The sequence below is a fragment of the Recurvomyces mirabilis genome (genome assembly GCF_035927965.1).
Source record: "Recurvomyces mirabilis strain CCFEE 5264 chromosome Unknown scaffold_17, whole genome shotgun sequence".
NCBI classification, from domain to species: Eukaryota; Fungi; Ascomycota; class Dothideomycetes; order Mycosphaerellales; family Teratosphaeriaceae; genus Recurvomyces; species Recurvomyces mirabilis.
In genome coordinates this window covers 582,717-606,909 of record NW_027041951.1, presented here as the reverse complement: position 1 = coordinate 606,909, position 24,193 = coordinate 582,717, and the positions used below count along the sequence as shown (strand labels likewise).

Sequence of the window (24,193 nt, the reverse complement as noted above, 5' to 3'; positions counted from 1 at the left end):
GGAAAGCTTCCAATCAAGCTTATCGGCATGCCGGACAGTGGACCTAGTTAGCCGCGCCGGATACGTCAGCGTGGGGAGTAGTGGTAAGACATGGCGCTCGAGAACACTAGAAGCTGAAGCGGTGCTTAATCTAGACGGGCTTGACCTTCATTCGTGATGCCTGGAGAGGGTATGCGTTGTAAACATGGGCCATTACTCGCGCTACTATCCTTCCGGCACAATACCCCACGTCCTTCTCCAAGAGCCCCCATGCTGCGGAAAAAGGATCAAATCACGAAGAGGCACGGGGCCGGCTGTCTTGATCGACAAGATCGCAACCGGGAATTCCAAATCTACATGTAGTCCTCAACCACGAGGACGCATGCAAACTAAACAGGCGGTCGATCTGTCTCAATCTGCAGATGCACATCGTGTCGTACATGCGCTGTGATGTCAAATTATGCATGTGTAAGGCGTGCAAACGCAAGGCACCGCAAGAGATCGTCGTCCCGACAGAATGGTTCTCGGGTCAAACCATAAATTGATGCCGAACCTGTCAATTGGGATGCTCTGAGATGGCGCAACTATCTCTCCTCATTGGGCCATCGCTTGCCCCTTCGGCCTAGAGGTAAGACCTACCGTTGGCGCTGTGTGAGATCAAGCACTGTACAAGTGGTCTGGGGCTGCAATTGGCAAATGCCGGGAGGCTATAATCACACATCTCTCATGCACGTTCGCTTGTGTCGCCAGGGATCTTCCCGGCAACCTGGTCCACTGAAGCCTCATCTGAACGCCATGAATGCAATCTGCAAGGCCGACAGGAACTGCACAGTGTTTCGCTAATGCTATTCTGCCGGAAACGCCACCCTGCCAAGCAGCCAGTATTCGTTTTGGCCAATCGACGCTGCATGGCCACTTTGCTTTTGAGCTGTCGCTTTTTACTTCAGCTACACGAAGCCTCCTCTTTTGCCTGGTTCGGATATGGTGAGCTGGCGTATCAGATGACGAAAGTGGTGATGGGCTTCGACATGTCTCAGCATCATCGGGCATCATTACCGATGGGATCCTCGTTTCTATGCTATCCAAACAAGGCTGAGCGGGAGCAATCATAGAATTCCATTATTGTAACGAGACCAGTATCTCTCGGTCGATGACCTGGACCGCCCAAGCTGAGACTGATGTTGGAGAAGATGAGCCTTGCTTTAGGCATATGAACAGACTACTTACACTATACTATACGGCACGCATGCACCAGTCTCCGAACCAACGCTTCGCTATGCTTGAAATACAAATCCCATCAATCTTGCACAATTCCAGATGCATTCCCTCGACCGTCCAAATCTCAACGAACAGGTATACCAGTCTGATTCAACGCCAAAGGCGCAAACCACCCACCCACCACAGGCCGATCGAGAAAGTGACCGGTACCTTGCGCAAAATCTCCACTATCAGCCTGATACAGATCCGTGACTGGCGTGTTCGTAGGCGTCTCGTTGATCCACTTGGCAATGTCGCTGATGAGCCAAGTACTAGTATTGGTGTCTGCGATAGCAGCACAAAAGATCTCCCAGTCACTCTTGGTGTAGTTGTGTCGGGTGTCCAACGGCGAGCCATAAGTGTCTGCTACTGTTGGGTAGAAGTTACTCTGCATCTGGTAGATCTCTACTGGGACAAGGTTTGTCTGTAGAAGAGCATCTGCGTATAAATTATATAGAAGACCATGAGTGTCGTTTTGTCCGTAGGCGAGAGTAGTGTGAGGTGGGCTTGCATCATGCGCGATGCCTAGATTCTGCCACTGCGCGATGAAACTGGCTGCTGTCTGCGCGTAGTTTGCTCCATCAGCGGCATGCCCGGTCATGTTGGCAATGATGGACATGGCTTGTATCCCTATCATACCCTTTAGTGCGAGATTGGTCTGATTCCTGCCAGTAGGTCAGCGAATGTTATAGCATCTGGAGACAGTAGACCTACGCGAGACTGCCAGCAAAGTCATCCGTACTGATCTGATTTGATGGGATCAATGACTCGTTGACCAGGTACTGTGTCCACTGGTTCAAAGTGTTGTAGTGCTGACTGAGGAAGTCGGTATCGCCACTCCTCTGGGCATAGATCAGCGACATGATGAGCATATTCCCACATTCCTCAAGTGGCTGTGTCTCTGTTCCTGCGGCCGTCGCATTCGGATAGTAGCCCAGATCGTGCGGAGCATATGAGCCCTGCGTGAAATGTCCAGCTTCCTGGTAGATGAAGATGGGGATCAGTAGATTCTTGAGGATATCTGGGTTCAGATAGACGAAAATGGGCATGGCAGGGAAGATCACGTCGACAGTTTGAACGTCCCCGTCCGAGCTGATCTCTTTTAGAAAGACGTAAGGTGATGTGCCATTTCCAACCACAGCCAGGCTATTAAAAGCTTGACGCACAATCAGTGTGGTCAGTGTTGCATAGTCCGAGCTGATGGCCTTGGAATCTGAAGCTATCTTGTTGTCCAGGTCTGTGGTCATGGTGACTACTTCCTGATAGTCGTTATAGAAGAAGGACAGTGCGGACAGGTCATCAGAGTGAGTGTTCGTCCAGTAGCTTTGAAGAGATTCGATGCCGTCCGCACCCTCGAACTGAATGGCGTTCTTTTGAGCCAGATTGAGCGTAAAGACGGTGCTGACTGATTCCGAGCCGACTGATCCAAGGTCAACAGCGTACGCAAAGACCGGCCAGTCGTCAGAAATGGCTCGGAAGTCTGTATCGTTCGTGTTGTTCAAGCCACCACTAGTTGTAAATTGTCCTCGGACATCAATGTCTGCGCCAGATTGGTAAGTCAATCCTGCCACACTCTTCGTCTGTAACATATCAGATCAGCATCTTGCTAGGGCCTGACTCATGTGTTCTCATCAACATACCGCGTAGTACCAGTAGCCCCAGGATGCTTGCTGAGACTCTTCCGAAAACTCTTGTTGCAGCTGTCTCCAAACTTTGTGATATGCGATACCATTCGCGGCAGAGGTGCTAGAAGCAGTAGCGCTCGTATTGGCCGACGTACTAGTAGAGAAGGCGGTACTAGTAATGGTGATGCTGGTTGTGTTGGCCGAAGTATCGGAAGCAGTTATGTTAGCCGTGGCAAAGACAGACGTTGAAGAGACCACTTTGTCGACGATAGTCGTCGTAGACTGATCCGAGATTGAAGTGGCTGTCGGCGTAAGATCCGTGGCGTTGTGCGACTCTTGCACAGAAGTAGTGACAGACGCCTGTGAGACGGCAGAAGTGGTGGTAGAGTCACATTCGCGGCGTCTGCGCTCCTCCGCCTCATTCATGAAAAATGAGGGCTCTGCCCGAAGCATACCAAGCTCGGCCTCATTCATGAACATGGTCGGCTCTGCTTCAGGAGCACGTTTGCGCAGAGAGCTTGAAGAGTTCCCGATGACACCGTAATCCCATTGTGCGACTTGACTGCGATCGCCGGACACCCATTCTGTGATAATGTTAGCTAGTACCATAACCATCTTCTTCACGGGCACCTACCTGCGGAGATGTCGGTGTATAGCTGAACGTCATGCTTGTTGCCGTCATTCGATTTCACTGCGACATCGATGTATCTGCGCATGTGTCAGATTCCGATGGTACTGGATAGGTCGTAGACAACGTACGTGATAGGCATGCTTTGCCGTAGCATATCGTTCGGTGTAACAGGACTTAGAAAAGTGACCGTCAACGTCACCGGCCCAGCATCCATTTCGAATATGCTCCGAGTCGAGGTATACGAGAAAGTTGTTTGGTTGACAAGGTCCGGCAATGGATCAGGGCTGCCCATCCAAGTGTATACAGAGTTGTCGACTCGGACTAGGCCTGTCCAGCCTGTGATGGCGCCCGCCCAGAAAGTTGGCCACTGGCCCGGGAGGTAGCCGCCATTACCACCATCACTACCTGCTGCCTGCCTATGCGCAACGTTAGCATCGCGTCAATGCGTAGGGCCTAGATGAATGATGAAGGATTACCATGTGCTCAAGTATGGACTCCGAACTGCGAGTGGCAAAGCTGGAGGCCTAGCTGGCGAGAAGGTAGACAGTCCAAGGCAGGTGGTAAATAGACTGGTGAAAAAATACAACGAAGATGGCATAGCAGTGAAGATGCACGTCACTATATTTCTTTGATAGGGGACTGGTGTTGGATACAGGCCAGGTCGTGAGAGAGGGCAGGATGTGCATACTTATGGATGGCAGTGCTACGACACGTCCGGGGTCGAGTCCATGGCACTACTGTACCGCATGGCGCACTCGTGATGAACGCTGAGCACAAGAACTCGCGCTACCGATGTTCCAAGGTCGTGGCAACGAGATCTACCAGGACATCTGACACACCCAGTATGAACACCAAGACGCATAGTAACCCGCAGCGAGCATGCTTGCCCGCCAATGAGCCCAGAACTGTACAGTCCCGCTATCAGCTAGCAGATCTGGATGTCGTTGTATCCAAGTCAGATGCAGTTATTGTGCTCATGTCCTGCTGCATGGTGATCAAGTTGACTCACGCCCACATCTTGGTTGCTAGGTACGTATAGCAAGTCGCTGGCAGGACCATTTCAGTTGCCGTGGAGCACCGAAAGTCTTACGCCCGTCCGGGAAGCGCGTCAGACTTAGCCAAGGCTCGGTATTCCAGTATTCGAGGCCGTCGATGTCATATAATGAGGTTCGCTCATCACTGGTTGCTTGATGGGCAAAACGGTGATGGCCTTGGCGTTGTGGCGAGGCAACGAGGGACTAGCACAGCCGACGTTTGATCGTGGGCTTCGTGGTCCAGTATAGAGACTCCACGCTTGAAGATACACCAACTGTAGCCAGGTTCCGACAACGTAGGCAGCTTCACGACCAGGATGTTGAGAGGACCGGGCGATCTCCACGTCACAGACGATGGAAGCTGAATAGAGCACGCGACTGCTTCTGAGTGTCTGTAAGACTTGACAGCAAGAGAAAAGCGCGCGTGCGTCGTGAGACAGAATGCGTTTCTGCCTCACGTGTCGTTGGCATGGAAGGATGGAGGAGAAGTTGTCGTGGGGCGGGTGGTAGAAGAAGAAGTGACGGCCTCGGGACGTGGAGCAAAATCTCCGACGTGAACCGTGCGTTCGAGATAGGGTGAAACATTGTCCCTGTGATGAAGCAGAATATGCTAAACAGCTACTTCGATACTCATAGCAACCATTGCCCAGACTGCGAAGACGTTATGTCGGAGATTGGCGAGCTCACTTCGGATGATATAACATACTTGCAGCCATACCTTCCAAAGGATGGTGCACTGTCCGCGCAGCATCACGGTGGTGTTGAGAATGGAGGTTCACAAGGACCAAGCGGCTTGAACGCAAGACAGAAGAATGACACCCTACCTTTTGTAACCCTCACCTACGCATCTTCTCTCGACGGCATGATCTCGCTGGCACCAGGTCTACGCACAACCCTCTCTGGCCCCGAAACAAAAAGCATGACCCACTACCTGCGCTTACAGCACGATGCTATCCTTGTTGGCGTGGGTACAGCCATACCTGATGATCCAAGTCTCAACTGTCGGTATCCAGGTGCGACTTTCGAGACACAACCACGACCTATTGTTCTCGATCCACTTGGACGATGGGACTATGCGAGGTCCAAGCTGGCTCAGCTTACTACGGACGGGCAGGGAAAAGTACCTTGGCTCATTCACGTACGGAGTGAAGTGGAGCTCGAGCATGCTGCTGCAGATTTCTGTGAGCATGTGTATCCCGCAGAACTTTCACGCACGTCTTCTGAAGACAGTAGTCCTGCGGAGAATCGTCTCTCCTGGAGGGTGATACTCACCGAGCTCAAGCGTCGTGGCATCGAGAGCATCATGATCGAAGGCGGAGCTACTATCATCGCCTCGTTACTTGCTCAGTCTGAGCTCGTAGACAGCGTCATAGTCACTTTGGCGCCGACTTGGCTGGGAGCTGGTGGTGTGGCTGTGACACCTGCTGCGCGCAGTGATGGATCGCTAAGAGTAAATGCTGCTCGACTGGACGCTGCGTCCTGGAGACAGTTTGGCGCGGACGTCGTGCTTTGTGGCAGACCTCGATGATGGACATCAGAAACTTGTGAACGTGTCAGGTGCTTATGACAGAACGCTATGGGACACTGTATTGACGTCGATGGCAGCTCTTTAACGGCAGCGGTGAAGACTCCATCAGCCAGGCATCTTGCATTTGATGACACCGCCAAATGTGCCAGCTGGGCACGTGCTGCGAACACCTTGATGGCTTCGATCTTTCTCACATAAGGTACTGTTGCCTCCCGACGCTTTCACCACATCCTATGTCCGCTGTAGTCTCTACGCTCATGGTCCGCACTCATTCTCATTGTCGACATATTGAGCGTTCGGGATTCCGCGTTCTGACACTTGGGGATCAAAGCAGTCTGCGCTATGCTCTCCTCATTCACATCGGTTAGTCTCGCACGCTGCCGTTACTTAAGCTGACAGTGTCTCTTCGTTTCACAACAGATGCTAATATAGTAGCTTGTTTGGCTTCGCCGGCCGAAGGGACAATACTGTGTAAGTCTGCATTGATTTTCCGCAAAAACGCCGTGACGCATCCGACGGGACACAATCACGTCGTCTCTCCAAAGCGCGTTCTCGTCCTTGCGTGTTCCAGCCTTCTCTAGTGGCAGGACCTCCGGCAATAGGGTGAAAGTGGGACGCATTGGCTACGTCAGATTCGACCCCTCCAATACCCCACCATCTACCGGCTGCGAGTTCGTGCATACGCTACGGAGAAGCAGTATTTGGAATGGCCGTCTCGTTTGGACGATCAAGCGAACGAGCAGGCACTTGCAAATGGCAGGAACAGAGCAGCGATGGAACGTCGAGTCCTAGAAAAGCAACAGTGAACAAGATAGCGACGATGGCAGTATTCCAGGCTGCATGCTCATTCGCTGGTACTCGCCCAACTCTTGACCACGATCGAACATTTGACTGGCTGGGACGGAGCCCTTAGATGAAGTTACATTTACTGCCCCGCCAAAGCAGCAAGAGGGCCTAGAGCAGGTCAAGTACAAGAACACGCTCATCCGTCCTTGTCCACACACCTCTTTTCTCACAACAAACATCTCTTCTCACAACACTAACTGTCCGCCAACATGACCACATACCAAGGAAAGTGCCACTGCGGCCATCACGAGTGGGAGGTCAAGCTCGAGCAAGACCAACAGAAGCACATCCTTTGCCATTGTGACACCTGCAAGATTCTCGGCGGTGGCGCCTCGACCATGAACCAGGTACGAAACTTCGCCCCGGTGCAGAAGAACGTTCCATGACTTATCGCCATCAGATCATCCCTAAATCCGCCCTGAAGATCACCAGCGGTGGTGAGCCAAGCAAGTACGCCTACAAGGGCGACAGCGGCAAGTCTGTCAGCTGCTACTACTGCCCCAAGTGCACTTCGCACATCTACCACCACCAGTAAGTCACCCTGAAAGATACACAAATGTCGAAACATATCTGACACTCTCCACAGGGAGGTTATGGGTCCGGACACCATCATTGCCCGTACTGCCCTCCTCGCGGAGGCTCGCAAGAACTTCGACGTTGGCGCCGAGATCTACGGCAAGGCGAAGATGAAGTGGGAGAAGGAGATTGCCCAGACCTTCGAGACTCTGCCCCCATCATAGAGTGGTGGCATACCATCAAGAGACGATATGAGGACTGTCTGTGCACAAGTTCGGTAGCCGTTGTGCATGCCGAGCTCTATTCATGACAATCTTGACACCGCAGTGCTCTCAGAGCTCGGCCAGGACAAATTACTCGTTCGTCGTTCTTCTTCGATCTTCGCAGCTTCCGTCAGCAGACGAGTTACTTCGAAGCAGTGCCCAATAATGTCGTCTATCTCGTCAGTGGTGTCCAGTGACATGAAAGGTTTCTTCTCCATCCACTTCTGTCGTCGCTGCTTAGCAAGCTGAAGAGCACTGCCTCTCGAGCCCAGACTGTGGACATCCACACCATGCTCGATCAGGAGTTTCACGACGGGCGTCATACCGCTGACTTCGGCATTCGATGCCGCCACTCGAAGAGGATTGAAGGGCCCGTTCTTCTGGTCGACGTCGGCACCATTTTCGAGAAGAAGTCGTACCGTATCGATCGAGCCCAGGCCACGGGCTATCTTGGCGATCGCGGCGCAGAGTGGACTTCCTATGTGCATATCAGTATACGCCGTCAAGACAGATGATCAAGGCGCTACCTACCGTGCTTCGGTGAGGGAGCGTCGACCTTTGCGCCACGCTCCAGTAGTACTCTGACAACCTTCGGAGGTCCCTGCCACGCGGCGAAGCCGAGAGGCGAGCCTTCAGACCCACCCATCTGATTGACATTTGCATTGCACTCATCAAGCAGGAACTTCACCATGCTCACGCTACCCTGAGCACAAGCTGTGCTCAAAGGGCAGTAGAACTCGCCGCCTGTCTGCTGGACATCTGCACCATGACTTAGAAGCAGTTGCGCAGCCGTGATGTTACCGCTAGCTGCTGCAGCTCCCAACGCACATCCGTACTTGCTACTAGATTCGGTCACGTCTGCACCCTCAGCCAGCAGGAGTTGGCAAATGCTAATCTTGCCCGAATTCGCTGCACTTGCGAGCGGTGATATGCATTTTCGCTCGGATAAAGACAGGGAGGCGCCGAGTTCCAGCAGTAATTTGATGGTGTTGGCATCTGCCCACCTTGCGGCTGCAGACAAGATGCTCTGGTTGCCAAGAATTGCATTCGGGTCAGCGCCATCTTCGATCAGGTGCTCGATCTGCCGACAGTCGCCAGATGTAGCAGCATTGTACAAGGCTTTGTTTGCATTACCTCCGGTCCGGAGAAACTTAGCTGCTGCTCGACGGACCTGTCTGGATCCTTTCGACATCAGCCCAAGCCGGCTTCGCAAGCCTCCAACGTCCATAGAGCCTCCTGTTGGTCTATCGCAGGGCGCGCTACCGTACGTGTTCACGCTGATGGCAAAGCTAGACAACGAGTCTCGAGGTCGCCGAAGAAAGTCACCAGAATAACAAGTGCCGACAGTCGAGCTTCGCTTCGATGTCAGACGAGTTATCTCTTGCATATAGAGGTGCAGTTGGCTTTGCTCCCAATGTCGAAGCTGTTCCCGCATCATGAATTTGTCCCGGTCGCTGAGATCCGAGCTCACATTACGCTCTGGAGGATGATGGCCGCTACAGGTAGTCTTGTGTTCGAAATGATATCCGCAGTGCCCAATTGTCGAGGCATTGATCTTGTGTAGCTCGAAATCCTTCTTGTGCACAAACCAGATTTGGCATTCGGTGCATTGGTTGGCTTGCTCTCCACGGAAAAGTGCCAAGTGCTGGCGAAGGTGCGGCATTAAGGCTCGCTCGTCCTGCGGAAAAGGCTGGTTACAAAACACGCACATAAGAGGTGATCGGACGGGTATAGTCTTGATGATGCCGTCTTTCTGGAGCACTGTCATTTTGGGCTTGTTGGCCAAGTCGAGTTTTGCCGCAAACTCCTGAGCCAAGTCATCTGCATCGGGTTCAGTAATTTCGCCATCCTCGCCAACCTTGTCTTCACGATAGTCGAAGGTCATGATTGAAGGCCGCCTTGGCTCGTGGCCTGTGCCCTCGGAGTCGTCTGCGACCGAGTCTGGTGTTCTGCTCCGCTTCAATGGTAGGCTCGGCCGCCGACTGGGATATGGCGAAGGTCCAACACGTTTTGAGACCGGCACCATCGCTGCACTCTCCGATTCGGAGTCGTCGTCAAACCAGCTCTGACTCTGTCTATCCGTGTTTGTGCTTGTCTCTTTCGTGGTCGCCTGAGTGGAGCTCGGTGTACAGTCATCGAACGTACTATCATTATATCCAGACACCTGCGCATCGCCCGTCATCTGCCGAGGCGTAGCTGTCTCAGTCCTTGTCCGATTTGCTGGCCCTGGCATAACCTCGACATACCGGCCTAAACGGTCCCAGCTGTTGCAAGGAGAGACGTCATGTTCCACAGTCACGGATTCTTCTTCGAAAGTGTACTCCCACAGAGAAGTCCCGCAGCTCGGCGCTTGTCGCTGCTGTGTGTACTCGCCATACCCAGAAACCACGGGCTTTACGACCGAGCGTCGTCTACCCTCGTGCGCCTCAGCCTCGTGACGCTGCCTGTCATGCTGCCTACTGAAAGCTTTGTGGCATGAAGGATGTGAACAAGCGTATTTGGCAGCTGGCCTTTCGCCGATGTTCCGAAGGTGTTGTTCCGTCTTGTTGTGCCGCGCTCGTGCTCGGCTGGTGGTGAAATGTGTATCGCAATCATGACATGGGAATGACTCCACCCTTCGTCGCTTCGCTGGGGGTTGGAGGTATTCTGACACCGTCCATACTTGCGAGTTAAGCTGTGATTCTTCGGCAATGGGTATGAGACTGCTCGAGGTGTCGTCGGACGCCATCGGCAAGAAGGTGAATGACTGGAGGTCCATGACTATAATCGTCTGATTGAGATCTAGCAAGCTCAAAAGGCGCGTAGTAGAGATTGAGGCATCAATATACGGCACCTTCTCGCGATACGGAGGAGTGAAGACCTGCGACAGGCCCAGCGTGACCCGAAAGTGATCGCATGGACCTCGTCACATTTGCACAAACGTATGTATGCGGCACAGCAGAAGCTTGGGCTCTGACGAACACGCGATCTGAACGCAGACGTGCAGCGAAGGGGTGCAGGAGCTGAGACCCTGGTGATGGTATTGTACCGCGATGCCCATTGATGGTGAGGTTCGTGGGGGTGCCGTACAGGGCAACAATGGGCCGTTCATCCGGTAGAAATACGGCCCCATTCTGTACATTCCAGTGCCGTGAAACGGCCTGACTGAAAGCTTGTTGGTAGGCTGCTTCAACAAACTTGCCTTTAGCGACCACGCGGTCGGTACAGTACATGACGGCGGTGCTGGCGTGCTTCAGAGCGCCCGGCTCGTAGAAGACGGCGCCTGGGAGGATCATCTCGCATGCACCGAAGCTGCGGGTGGACGGGGAGAAGCTATAGAAGCCTTCTTTTACCCATATTGCCGCATCCGGGACACGGAGATTGCTGCCATTGGCGAGATAGGCTACAGCGCTCGTGCTTTACAGCCAAACAGAACACCACATGAAACGAGGAGATGAACGAACGGAGGATCCGAGCAGATGGGACGTGGGCGAGTGTTGAGCTTCGGCGGAAATTCGTCCAACTTGAATCTTTGGAGAATCACCCCACGTTCGTGAATGTCTTTGCTCCAGCCATGGTCGTCAACTCGCTCTTCAGCTGACGCCGTATGGCAACGTATTACCTCATGGCGCTTCAGTATCGCTCGACAAACGTAGAGACCATTCTCGCAGGCTAGCACACAAACCAACTCCACCGCGCCAGTGCAGGGACGCCTTCTGCGTGGTCACAATCTGTCGGTGTTTCCTTTTTCTATGCACGATGAGATGAGACATCACACACCCCTGCTGCGCACGCGGCGACCACGAGGGATGGACTTTTAAAGGATCGTCATACAAATCGGGTGTTCCGCCTCGTAGCTCGATGACTATGATGCGGGAATTGGCCCTCAAAGCCTATGTGCGTCGGCTATCGATCATCGCGAGCATCCATCCTCGCATTGTCCTCCACAGACGAGGCGGGGTTCGCTATGGATTTGGGACATTCTCCGTTGCAGCACGGCACACAAGCGACCACGACGACAAACTCGGTGGCACGGTTGGCCTTGGCTTGCTGCAATGGCAGGAGGGCAGCATGGGGCGGCTGACACGTATTCTGACAGGCCTTTGTAGCTAGCAATGCTGCTTCTGGTCCCGGTCAGGTAAGGATCATGCCGTACCCTGGCCCAGCCAGCGATTAAAGTTGTGCCACATGATTTCACAGGCCCCCGACTCCATCTGGGTCGATCTCCATATTGCTCGCTACCGCCCTCATCAACATATCCACCGCTGCGGCTGACTTTCAACTTCGACGATGAGCTGGGTGGCAAGTCTAGCCTCATCCTCCTGTGGTACAATGTGACGGCTATCGATGCGTGACCTTCAGCCTGTCACCACCGCCTGATAAACAGGGGTACATGGCCCTGTAGATACAGCTGGCGATTTTGCCGTGTCCATTCTTGATTGGCCCTCCGATCATACCATTGAGTACCCTTCGCGTAGAGGGCTATCAGGACAGCTCATGACCCTCCTTCTCCATCTAGGCAGAACTCCAGATCACTTCACTTCGACAAGTTCGCCGGTGCTGGAGGTTGATACGCCCCGCCAGGGGCACCGCCAAGATGACAAGACGGATTAAAGGCGTCGACTTCTGAGGAGGTAGAGAAGATGTCCCGTCGGCCAGCACATTTCACGGTACGACAGTGATACTCCCACTCACCCACACCACAGGCAGACGGACACTTGTCATGGGACCGCAACCAAGAGATCCAGGCGAGGCAGATTGGGCAAAGGTCCAGATCTAATGCAGCGAACGAGAGGATCGTGTAAGACCAGTGCTCGACTACCTCGCGATCGTCCAGGAAGCTGACAAGCGCAGTACAAATTTCAGGATATACGAAGTCGGAAGCTCGCAGCATGCATCTGAGACTATGATCAATCCTGCGGTTGCCGAGAGGTCATACAGGATATCTTCTACTCGATGAGCGTTGCGCAACAGGACCGTGATGGGAAGACGAAGCCAGCTTCTTGGTCCAGGATGATCGTGGTGCATGCACAACCCAAGCTACCGACTCGGCCGATACAAGAGAAAGAAAGCTGTCGCTAGGGTGCATGATTCGACGAACTGCATCGTCCTAGAAATCAAGCTGGTAGCAAGCCCAGAAGGAAGTCTGTTTTCATTCTATAGACGTTCATATAGTAACGGTACCTATACAGAGTGGGGTCATGCTCAGCCAGCTGAAGAAGCTTGAAAGAAGTACTTGCATACAGTACCTGCAGTACCACAAGCCTAGCACGACCTCACCCCTCCTTAGCTCGACCTATATTTGCAACACCACTCCAGCTGCTCGTGTGCCACCCTTCAGTCACTCCACCTCCTTCGTGATATTACAAGATCGAATTGAAGATATATACTCTGGCTAATCAAGTCACCATGCCATCGACACCCCCAACCATAATCCTCGCCCACGCAGCCTTCCACCAACCAGCCCACTACATCGACTTCACAGCCGCGCTCGGTGGAGTCGGACTAACAGAGTACCGCATTCCGCAACTTCCAAGCTCGAGTACATCTCCGCCCACTGCAGATGCACTGGCGCAGGATGTTAAAGTCCTTAGCAAAACGATCCGAAGTTGTCTTACCAGCGGCAGGGACGTTTTACTCGTGGCGCACTCGTACGGAGGTGTACCATTGAGTGAGGCACTAGGTGAGATCGGCGGGGCTGCGGGTGGGAAAGGCGATGCCAAAGTATTGGGCGTGGTATTTGTAGCTGCTATCGTGCCCAGCGAGGGAGAGAATATGGGGAGTGCAATGAAGACGGGAGTGGCGGAGTGGGTGAAAATCGAGGTGAGTGAAATGACTTTTGATCCCCGGTGTCTCTGACACGTTCGTAGGGCAACATCTGCACGGCCAACGAGCCAGCAAAGACATTCTTCAATACCCTTTCCAGCAAGACAGCGCTGGAGAAAGCAGTCCAGCAGATCCGCCCACAGTCAATGACCTCTTTCATGACTCCTGTCAAACACGCAGGCTGGAACGAGTATCCGTGCGCGTATATCAAGTGCACGAAGGACAACTCCACGTCTGTAGAGGATCAGGACCACATGATTGCCAAGCTTCGAAAGCAATGTGAGTGGAAGCCGACGGTGGTAGAGGTGGCAAGTGACCATTGTCCTTTCCTCGGTATGCCGGACACCATTGCGGCGATGCTTAAGAGGCTTGTCGATGATGCTGAGTGATAGGGGTGAAGCTTAGGAGATATAGCTGTCTCTCGAAGGTTGAAACGTGGCGTTAGTGGGAGGAAGGATGGACCGAGTCTAGGCTTGTAGACCCAGGTACTCATTGCGGCGTCCAAAATCTTACTGAGCTATCGGAGTGGTCGGCCAGTACTGACGTGGCAGTGAGAGCATTCATGTCCACCCATCACTTCCCGGCCTGCTTCCGCTGCCCGATGAATCCAGTCAACTTGTTCTTGACTCCGGTCTCGCCATATATCACAGCCATCTGTCGTTCCGAAGGATCAAATCTGAAGTACCCATCCAGTGTCTCGCCATGTTGCGTCAACGTGTAGTCGTCCGGCGAGTCCAGCTTGGTGAAGAACTGCTTCTCGAGCTTCTTATTCGCTTCTTCAAGATCCTTGCGGAGTCGAGCATTGTTGACACCATCCATCAACGCATCAAACAAGATCTCTCGATCCGTCAAAAGCCTCGTAGCGAGTTCGGGCATAGTGTGGGCATTGTTTCGTTTCAGCACAGACCCATGTTCCCCATTAGCCCTCACTCTCCTCGGGAAAAGTATAAGCAACGACCTCCCAATACTAAGCGGCACGCCGAGCACCCAGACAGGCATATGAAACTCCCTCTGCATAGTCTGACTCTCATTATCCGCCTTCAGATCCTCCTCCACTATTCCACCGTTCTTGCGAGCCGCAATACCTTCTTTCATTGCTAGGCGAGCGAGACGCATGAAGTATGACCATTCTTCTCCATTCAGCCAGCCTTTCGATGCTGTGACGAGGTTGTAGTCGACTGCGAGACAGAAGAGGAGGAAGCGACGGACACGTTCCACTTGTACCTGGTCGATAGATCCTGGAAGGAGTCGTGCCCAGTCACCGCCGTGAGCAAGCGCTGGAGGAGTGTAGGCAGGCGGAGGAGGCTGCTGCTGCGAAAGGTCTGGCATGGTGGTCCGATTGCTCTGTTCTTGGTCTGCCTCTTGGTTCTTACCGCGTTGCTATCTGCGATCTTTTGTGGATGAAATTCACGTCGTATGAGGGAGAAGAATGAAAGTGAGCTTCTTTGTACTTATCCTTGGCCTACGGGCAAACCTCTGCACCAACATGGTCCTGCCATCACACGCACCCACAGTCAGGCACGGATTTTTTGCGGGTTGACTTTGGGCATGTGCTCGCGGCCCAAACACTTTGCACACTCGAAGTTGTTGGGTCGAGATTTGTGGAATAACAGCGGACCACCGCCCGAGCGTTCGCTGATCCGTGCCCAGTTGGGAAATCCGAAAGTCATCTCGTATTTCTTCCTCAGCCTGACGGACCCCTTCACCTCTTCGTGCCTGAAGAGCATTCAGATGGTAGTCTGTCGTATATGGCGAAATGGGGGACATACGCGTCCGAGACAGATGATCAACGTGAGATCATCAGATAACGATCTTTCTAACCTTGTTGTGATTAATCACGTTCACCTAGCAGAACAATGTCTAGAATTAGCTGACAGGTAGGTATGTCTACAGCGAAGAAAGCAGATCTTGGAGGACCGTGGCGGTTTCAGCCCACTTCACGACGGCATGACGCCAATACAGAAATCGATGACAATGCTGGAATGCCTCGAGACCTTCAAGCAGACGATGGCGGGCAATACCGATCCGGATGACTTTGACATTCGTATACATGTTGCACATAGGGTGTGTGGCAAGGCCTCATTTTACAGTCCTCGGCCAGGACCTTGAACTTTAGACCATGTGTACGGACTAAGGTTCACGATGTGTAAAAGCTCCATAGCCTGAGAGACGCACTTCGCCAGTGCATGCTCATGCACTGCCCCGCATGAGGCAAAGCTAGAACACCACATACGGCATGAGACCACCTGCTGGCCTAGCTAGTGTAAAGTGACAATAGTGTTCTTTCAACCTCGCCTATTCACACCTTTCTGTCATGGCAAAGATCTCTTAGTCGCACCGGTATGCTAGATCCGTTAGTATCGAGGCAGCGATGTGGCGACGGACAGAGTGCCTCATGCTGCTCCACGGTACTCTAATGCAAGCATAGATCTTGCTACATCCTCAACTTTCACTCATCGCATCGCAGTCGCGTTCAATACTGCGCATTGTTAATTGTAAGTTAATGCTCGTCGAGAACCGTAGATACTAGATGAGACTCGACTTCTACTACGAAAGCTCAGCGATGACGATAGGTACCACAGTTGTCCAGTGTTAGCAACTCGGCAATGAGGAGCAAGCTTGGCCAAACCTACAGCAGTCGTGATCCAGATATCATGCGGCCTTGGCACCACCACCGGGCTCGACGCAGTAAGCATTAGACATCACAATTGGTGATATACACCCGGCTGAAAGTCAAACCATAGGCGGCACATATGTCGGAAGAGGTCAAGGACGCCGCCATCGCCATACCTCGCTCGATCCTCATCATCTTCGTAGTCAACTTCGCGCTTATCTTCCCTGCCATTCTCACCGTGGCATACCATATCATCGACCTTGAGGATGCTCTGAATGATCCGAGCACCTATCCTGCAATCCCAATCACTGCGTCGGGATTCAATTGAGCATCGCCAATTTTCGTAATCACTCTGATTGGTGCTATGATATACTATCGATTTCGAGCGAGGCGCAATTATTTTGGGCCGGTACTGCAGGTGGAAGGTCGGCGGCGAGATTAGATGGTCGCAAGGATAGAGCACGAACAATCTCTGTACGCGATAGTGAGAAAGTATCCGGAGCCACTGGCCAGCTATCGTCGAGAGTCTATCGTGCTGTTACAAAGGAGTATCATTCACTCGGTGTTGGGGAAGAACAAGGATGTGTGTGTTGCCTGCAGACCTGCGCTTTTGCTGTGCCTTCCCCATCAAGTTAGCTTGGTCGGACTTATGTATTGCCTAGCGTTCGGCTGTCTCGGCAGACCTTCCACCTCGGCGTCGCGTACCTGAATGCATGAGCTTCGTGGGCAGCTTTCATGTGCCTCTTGTCTTATTACTCTTTCACCCCCTCACCTGCCGCAACGATACTATCGGCTTAGTCCGTTGACAGCGACACGAGACGGGCACGACAAGCTGCCACGTGACAGCACTACTGGGCACCACTGACTGCAACACCCCGCCCCCACCTCACCGCCAGCGCCCCTCGCGCCAGGCCCACCACCACCACCCAGCATGACGACTTCCGCCGGCTCCTACGCGCCCGTCGACGCCGCCGCCCCCACATCCCAACCCAAAAAGGTGGCCTACTTCTACGACAGCGACGTGGGGAACTATGCCTACAACGCCGGCCACCCAATGAAGCCCCACCGCATTCGCATGGCCCACAGCTTGATTATGAACTACGGCCTGTACAAACACCTCGAGATCTACCGCGCCAAGCCCGCCTCCAAATTCGAAATGACGCAGTTCCACACCGACGAGTATGTGGATTTCCTGCAAAAGGTCACACCGGACAATATGGACAGTTTTGCCAAGGAGCAGGGCAAGTATAATGTTGGTGACGACTGTCCGGTGTTTGATGGGCTGTTTGAGTTTTGTGGGATCAGTGCTGGAGGGAGTATGGAAGGAGCGGCGAGGTTGAACAGGGGCAAGTGCGATGTGGCTGTCAATTGGGCGGGAGGGCTCCACCATGCCAAGAAGAGTGAGGCGAGTGGGTTCTGTTATATCAACGGTAGGAAAATATCCCCCCACTGACCTGGACATTACCCAGTCACGTGCTAATAGTATGGTTCTGCAGACATCGTCCTCGGCATAATCGAACTCCTACGCTTCCACCCCCGCGTCCTCTACATCGACATCGACGTCCACCACGGCGACGGCGTGGAAGAAGCCTTCTACACCACCGACCGCGTCATGACCGTCTCCTTCCACAAATACGGCGAGTACTTTCCCGGAACCGGCGAGCTTAGGGATATCGGGGTGGGGAACGGGAAGCACTACGCCGTCAACTTCCCTCTTAGAGATGGGGTGGATGACAAGAGCTATAAAGGTGTTTTCGAGCCCGTGATAGGCTGGGTGATGGAGTTCTACAAGCCGAGTGCGGTCGTGCTGCAGTGTGGAGGGGATTCTTTGAGTGGAGATCGCTTGGGCTGCTTTAATCTGAGCATGCGCGGCCACGCCAACTGCGTCAACTTCGTCAAGTCCTTCAACCTGCCCACACTCATCCTCGGCGGAGGCGGCTACACAATGCGGAATGTAGCCCGAACCTGGGCCTACGAGACCGGTCGACTGGTAGGAGTTGAGATGGGCTCCGAGCTTCCTTTCACAGATTACTACGAATACTACTCGCCCGACTTCGAACTCGACGTCCGACCAAGCAACATGGACAACGCTAACAGTCCCGGCTACCTCGAGAAGATTAAAGAACAGGTCTACGCCAATCTCCGCCAAACACAAGCAGTTCCCAGCGTGCAGATGACGGATGCGCCACGACATGCCATGGGTCAAGATGAGACGCTGGATGAGGCCGAGGGGAGACTAGATGACGAAGAAGCAGATCTGGAGAAGAGCAAAGATCGGCGGCGGACGCAACGGGAGTGGGATCGTCAGACGGCGGGGCAGGATTTTCTAGATGATGAAAGTGAGGACGAGGAGATGGCGGAGGCAATTGGGGTGAAACCGCAGCCTGGGGTTGACTTTCCGCGGAGACGCGGTATTATGGATTCGTTGAACCCACATGCACCACAGGATGACAGTGGGGCAGGCACGCCGATGGACGACGACGCGAGAAGTCTAGATGACGGCATGGACGAGGATGAGGAGGAAGTTGTGATGCCTCCAGGCTCTACAGGAGGAGCCACTGGCATGTCTCTCGATGGAGCAGCAGATAATACCAGCAATGGCGAGACCGAGGGTCTAGAAGCTCTGGTGGCACTCAAAGGCACAACTGGCGCGACTACTGGCACGATGAATGGACACAGCAACGGTTCTGCAGCTGACAGAGGAGAAAACGGCGACAAACAGCCCAAACTCGAACCCGACACCGAATCCTCCACTCTCCTACCCCGCCCACCCACCGGTGAAGCCGGCGCAGAGCAAACAGGTGACATGGAAATCGACGAACCAACCTCCGCGCTCTCCCAAGCCACCGCACCGCCGCATGTCTCTACAACCGCCTTATCCGCAGCGGCTGCTGCTGGGACGGTCCTTAGTAAAGTGGAGCTGACGGATCTCGAGGTCCAGGCTGAGCGGGACGCGGGGAGGAGCGAGAGGAGGGAGGGGGATGAAGAGGGGGAGGCGGCGGCGGAGATTGCGGAGGGGAGGGTGCCTGTTGCCTGATTATGAGAGATTACATAGGTTGGGGTGGGGTGGGGTGGTGTTGTGGGTAGTTGGGGCCTAGCAGTGTATTTGGGTTTGCTCGGGGCCTGCGGGGAAGGGTATTGTGGAGAGGTAAGAGGGGATGGAATGAGAATTAAGGACCCGAGCAATGCAGAAGGAAGCGTGCGCCAGAGAGGCATGGGCTTGAGGACGAGGATGAGGACGTATGGCATGTCATATTAGCGTTGGCGTTCCTTGGAGTAGAGCGGCGTTCAATACTCGCAGTATTTGTGGCGAGATCGGTCCGTTTTGATGGATAGACACGAAAGAATTGCTCTATTCATGAAAATGCACTCTGCATACTCAGGATCACATCTCATCTCTGCTATAGTACAACAATAACTATCGTACACAAAATTTTCTCAGCCCCACGGACAGACATGCAGCCCCACGAGCTCACAGCAAGAAGCTCAGTATCCGCCCATCCTAGTGGCCGAAAAGTCATGATAACGCCACAATAGCCATCACATGGGCATAGGGCCCCAGTGAGCTGCCGGGGAACCCGATTATCTCAATCATCCATCAAGCAGCAATCATTTACCCCCTGTCATCCATGGCTCTTATCCATATGACAAGGATGCAAGACGTAACTCCCTACTTCACGCCCTTGACACCCAGCCCCGGAATCTTACCCTTCTTCCCACTTTTCCCACTCCCACCATCCGAAGCCACACTCTCACCCCTCAATTCCTGGATCCTTCTCGGCACATTCCCGATCGCTTTACCCGTAGCCAGACCATCAGCGCTTGCGGCACCAGATCCAGTTCCTAGAATAGGTGTACCGCCACGACCAGGCGTCAGACTCCCACCTTTGCCATTCAAGCCCAAAGGATTCCTCGCCTTACGCTTCGGCTGTCCTCCATTCCCAGCCGCACCCATACCCATCCCTGCCCCACCACAACCACCAGCACCACCACCGCTACCAGTAACAGCAGTACTAGTACCACCCTCACCCATATTATCAAACCTAGCCGGCTGCCGACTAGCCCTCTTCTCCCCGACTCCCGAAATCTCCTCCCCCCATCTCCACCCAGGAACCACATCCGCCGGCTCCACGCCACCATTCCCATTCCCATTCCCATTTCCACCACCAACCCTCCTCCTCTTCCTCAACTCCCTGCCCTCCGCATCCCGGACAATCTTCTGCGCCTCCGGGTCCTGAAACCCCACCCTCCCTTTCTCGAAAACATAATCGTACAAATCCGCCTCCTTCCTATCCTCAAAGATCTGTGCCTCCACTGGTTCCCGACCACCTTTGACCGGTCGTTTGGGGATCTTGTTGTGAGGAGCTGTGATCTTGTCGAGTTCCATGTACTCCTCCTGCAGGGCCGCCATGGCTTTCATGGTATTCTCCGCTATGGCGTAAAGATTCTTCGTTGAGCGGACGGCGGGGTCGAATTTCGTGAGGGAGGCCATGAGGGCGTCGGTGTTGAGGGCGTGGAATTGTTGGCGCAGGGCACGGTCGATGTCGTCTTCGTCGCCTTCTTCGGGGGTGGGGGGCGTGGTCTCGTGGTAGATATCTGGCAAGTCGGAGTCGGTGAGGACGTCTTCGTCGGGTTCCAGCATGCGTGGTTTCGGGGTCGGTGCTTGGGAATGAGAGGTTGAGGAGTTCTTTGAGGCGTTGAGGTCAGGGTGGGTGTGCTGGCTCTTGCGCTGACGGCTCTTCTTTGGCTTGCTCAGGGAAGGGATGTTGAGTGCAGCTTCATCCATCATTTCCTCATCCTCATCAGCCCCTGCGATGGAAGCTGCAGTACTCGCTGGAGGCCCAGTCACACGGCGCTTCTTCACGGCCGGCCTGGACCCCAGACTCTGCCTCCCGCTCTTCTGACCTACGCCAAGCTCCACATCCGCCTTGGAGAGCCGCGCCCACTTACCACCACCACGATAGACCCAGGTAAGACCGGGAAACTTATCCGGCCCATCCTCCCTCCTCAGAAGCTCATTCTGTTTCGGCAATCCGAACTCCGGGTCTTCCTTCTCCATCAGGGACTTGATCACATTCCAGCGGATAGCCTTCGGGCCCCTAACAGCAACCTTGTTGTGGCTGCCCGGAGGTGGCAAGCCAAAAGCCCAACGACCTTGGCCTTTGTGATGGAAAGTCGTTCCTGTGTGAGTGTTCACGAACGAACTGTCGACGAGTCTAGTCCGGTCGCCGAGATCCTCGTCCACATCTTCGACTTCCGGTGGCAAGTCATCCTCCTCCTCTTCCTCTTCTTCTTCTTCCTCATCCTCCATTTCTTCATCTTCAACCTCATCCTCAAGTGCTGGAGTGGTGGTGCTGAGTCTGGCCCCACGTGCATACCGACCTTGACCACGATGGTGAAACTCCTGACCCGGATGAGCATCAACATACGCCCTATCGACCAGCCCACCATCGGAGCTTGCAGCACGAAGTGAAGCTGGCAAGACCTGAGGCCTCGCGCCAAGCTTGTAACGTGCATTGCCGGTATGGTAGAAAGTCGTGCCGGGATGCTGAAGCACATACTCCTTGGAAAAGGTTGCCTGCGACTCACTCTTCCGCCTCTCGGTAGTAGACACCGGCTCACTCGATGTTGTTGTCTTAGTGCTAGTCCTGCGAGGCTGAAGTTTCGGCTTCTCGGCGTAGCGGCCATTGCCACGATGCTCCCAATGCAGATCAGGATGCGCATCAGCATACGCTTTGTCGACTGTCCCAGCTGTGAATGTAGAAGCGACCGGGCCCTCATCCTTCTCAATGTCCTCGAGTGTGCGAACATTGCCATCGGCGTCCACGACTTTAGTCTTGGGTCGATTCTTCGTATCAACACCGGGCCTGAACCACGCATTGCCCTTGTGATGGAACATCATGCCCGGGTAGTTGCCGAGGTCATCCCTGTGCACAGTCTGGTCTTCATCGAAAGTATAGTTAACTGCAGGCGCACGAGCTGGCGGCGCTCGATCAGAACTGCGCTCCTTGCCTTTGACAGAGAATTTGCCACTCGGTCGTGGGCCCTTTCTATACCAGCCATTACCGGTGTGATGATACTCCTCATGCTTGTTGGCCTGCACGTGAGCCTTGGTGTAGGTCTTGGTCAAGTCGTCGTCCGCCATGTCTTCCTCCTCGTCGCATTCAGTCTCGGATTCGTTGTCGTGGCTGTTGGTGGCAGCAGTGATGGATCCGCGGCGAAGTGCTGTGCGACCACGCTCAATACTCGGAATAAGCTTGGCGCGCCGAGCTAGCCGAGCTGTGCGATGCTCGAGCGTTGAAGGAGATTGAGGATCTGATTGCCGCTGACGTAATCCGTATTGTGGTGGGTGGGAGAGTGAATCAGTGAGTGAGTTGCGAACTGCGCGAGCCCGAGGAGCCTCCTCTTCTTTTCCTCCTTCGTCAGCCGACTGAGCGGAAGATTCCTGGCGGCCAAAGGAGGGAATTCGGCCGGCGTCAGAGATTCTCCATCTACTGGACCTGATCGAGTTGCTGGCACCGTCAGGCTCGGAGTTCTCCTTCTTGATGTGTGGCGTGATACTGTTCGTCTTCTCGGGCTCTCCACGGCTGTGTCTAGGATGGCTGTTAGTGAATGGATTCATGACAGGGTGATGTGTTCCGCTCAAGATGGCCTTGGAAGTAAAGCTGAAGTGAGGTAGGCTTCCGTCCGAAACGGCGAGTCTGTGAAGAGTGTCGCTCATATCACAGGGTCGCCTTCTGACGAGCAGCAAAAAAGGGGAAAGACGGAGTGATAGAAAGCATACCTTGACCGCCTCTCCGGCGCAGCCATCGACTCGCATTTGATCTTCACAGCAGGCAAGTAACGACCCTGACCACGATGGACCCATTTGATCTCAGGATGGCGAAGCGTGTACTCTCGCGCGTACGTGCCACGAGCGTTGGGACCATCAACATTATCGTCGCCAGCATCGTTTCCAAAATGATTGTTGATGGCAGTGAGCGAATTCAGAGACCCTTTTGATGTTCGAGAGTCGGTAGTGGTGCTGTATCGAACGACAAGCGTGTACCTATCAACCAACCTCGCGGTGACAGGACCAACAACGCTCAGTCCAGCGACAACTTTCGTTGCGTTCTGCCAACTCCTCGTCGCATTAGACATGGCATTGACCTTATTAGCAGAACCAGCAGCATTGACAGTAATCTCATCCTCATCAGATTCCTCTTCCCCGTCAAAACCATCAGCAGCTCCGTCCATCGCCGCAACAACCTCAGTGCGACTTCGACTCGTGCGATCCCCTTCGTTTTCAAAGTAACGACCGGTCCTCGTCATGGTGCCCGGCACCGCCATTTTCGACTTTGACGGTCCTATCGTCACGAAGTCGTCAAAGGGAGTAACGAGGGAGAGAATGGTTTTTGACGTTGGCGATTGCCTCGAAGTTGGTCTTTTTGGCAAGGGTTCCTCTTTCCGACTTTTGACGCACGGCCGGCTTGGAGAAGCCGACGCGACGGGACGGTGAGAAGGACCAATCAGTGCTTTGGCAATGGTTGTTAGTTTCTTCCCTTTCGTCTGTTGTAGTGTCCTATTTCTTGCTGTGTATGTTCATCGTTACGGTAAAGACTATGAATAGACTCATTGACATGTTGACTTCAACATACAGTGCCCCTAGCCAGCAAGCTTCTCGGTCAGTGCCGAGTTGTCTTCATACTGACGACCGCTGCACTGACCTGTGAACGATCGCTGGCGATGGCTTCGAAATCTGCTGGCAACAAAAGCTGGTATGCCATTCTATTGGCCTCATTGCAGCAGTCCTCGTTGTAGATGATGATTTTCCGAGCCACGTATGGAATACGTCCATAGAATTTTGCCATCAACAACCATGTAGTCTAACGGTCTCATCAACAACATCGATGTCCTTGTCAGATATGCAGAGAAGCAATGTTCTATCGCTTCCTTACCAAAATTGCTACCGTCGCTTGGAATATGGTGAAGCTGCTGACCACTTAGGCACTGCTCATAGCGACACAAATGCGTTGAGACCATTCATGCTTGCCATTGGCACAATCATCGCCATGTCTGTCTTCCATGCGTGCGAACATCGGTACACACATCACCC

At 53.7% G+C, this 24,193-nt stretch overlaps 8 protein-coding genes across 8 annotated transcripts; 4 read left to right on the top strand and 4 right to left on the bottom strand.

Annotated features, from left to right (window-relative positions):
* Positions 1-1,321: 1,321 nt before the first annotated feature.
* On the bottom strand, positions 1,322-3,706 carry LTS14_006757 (uncharacterized protein; the record flags this gene model as incomplete). Its single annotated transcript, XM_064839450.1, has 5 exons — positions 1,322-1,901; positions 1,951-2,816; positions 2,877-3,445; positions 3,496-3,569; positions 3,621-3,706. The coding sequence occupies 5 exons, from the start codon at positions 3,704-3,706 to the stop codon at positions 1,322-1,324; spliced, it is 2,175 nt and encodes a 724-aa protein (XP_064693192.1).
* A 1,484-nt stretch (positions 3,707-5,190) lies between these two features.
* Positions 5,191-6,054, top strand: LTS14_006756 (uncharacterized protein; the record flags this gene model as incomplete). The annotated part of the gene is made up of 1 exon (XM_064839449.1): positions 5,191-6,054. The coding sequence occupies one exon, from the start codon at positions 5,191-5,193 to the stop codon at positions 6,052-6,054; it is 864 nt and encodes a 287-aa protein (XP_064693191.1).
* A 1,055-nt stretch (positions 6,055-7,109) lies between these two features.
* Positions 7,110-7,640, top strand: LTS14_006755 (uncharacterized protein; the record flags this gene model as incomplete). The annotated part of the gene is made up of 3 exons (XM_064839448.1): positions 7,110-7,247; positions 7,301-7,431; positions 7,487-7,640. The coding sequence occupies 3 exons, from the start codon at positions 7,110-7,112 to the stop codon at positions 7,638-7,640; spliced, it is 423 nt and encodes a 140-aa protein (XP_064693190.1).
* An 80-nt stretch (positions 7,641-7,720) lies between these two features.
* On the bottom strand, positions 7,721-10,954 carry LTS14_006754 (uncharacterized protein; the record flags this gene model as incomplete). Its single annotated transcript, XM_064839447.1, has 3 exons — positions 7,721-8,157; positions 8,211-10,539; positions 10,601-10,954. The coding sequence occupies 3 exons, from the start codon at positions 10,952-10,954 to the stop codon at positions 7,721-7,723; spliced, it is 3,120 nt and encodes a 1,039-aa protein (XP_064693189.1).
* Positions 10,955-13,067: 2,113 nt separating this feature from the next.
* On the top strand, positions 13,068-13,873 carry LTS14_006753 (uncharacterized protein; the record flags this gene model as incomplete). Its single annotated transcript, XM_064839446.1, has 2 exons — positions 13,068-13,481; positions 13,529-13,873. 2 exons carry the CDS (start codon positions 13,068-13,070, stop codon positions 13,871-13,873), a joined length of 759 nt encoding a protein of 252 aa, XP_064693188.1.
* Positions 13,874-14,057: 184 nt separating this feature from the next.
* Positions 14,058-14,813, bottom strand: LTS14_006752 (uncharacterized protein; the record flags this gene model as incomplete). Its single annotated transcript, XM_064839445.1, has 1 exon — positions 14,058-14,813. One exon carries the CDS (start codon positions 14,811-14,813, stop codon positions 14,058-14,060), a length of 756 nt encoding a protein of 251 aa, XP_064693187.1.
* Positions 14,814-17,029: 2,216 nt separating this feature from the next.
* RPD3 (histone deacetylase) lies at positions 17,030-19,135 on the top strand (the record flags this gene model as incomplete). Its single annotated transcript, XM_064839444.1, has 2 exons — positions 17,030-17,528; positions 17,595-19,135. The coding sequence occupies 2 exons, from the start codon at positions 17,030-17,032 to the stop codon at positions 19,133-19,135; spliced, it is 2,040 nt and encodes a 679-aa protein (XP_064693186.1).
* Positions 19,136-19,768: 633 nt separating this feature from the next.
* LTS14_006750 (uncharacterized protein) lies at positions 19,769-23,409 on the bottom strand (the record flags this gene model as incomplete). The annotated part of the gene is made up of 2 exons (XM_064839443.1): positions 19,769-22,691; positions 22,883-23,409. The coding sequence occupies 2 exons, from the start codon at positions 23,407-23,409 to the stop codon at positions 19,769-19,771; spliced, it is 3,450 nt and encodes a 1,149-aa protein (XP_064693185.1).
* Positions 23,410-24,193: the final 784 nt, after the last annotated feature.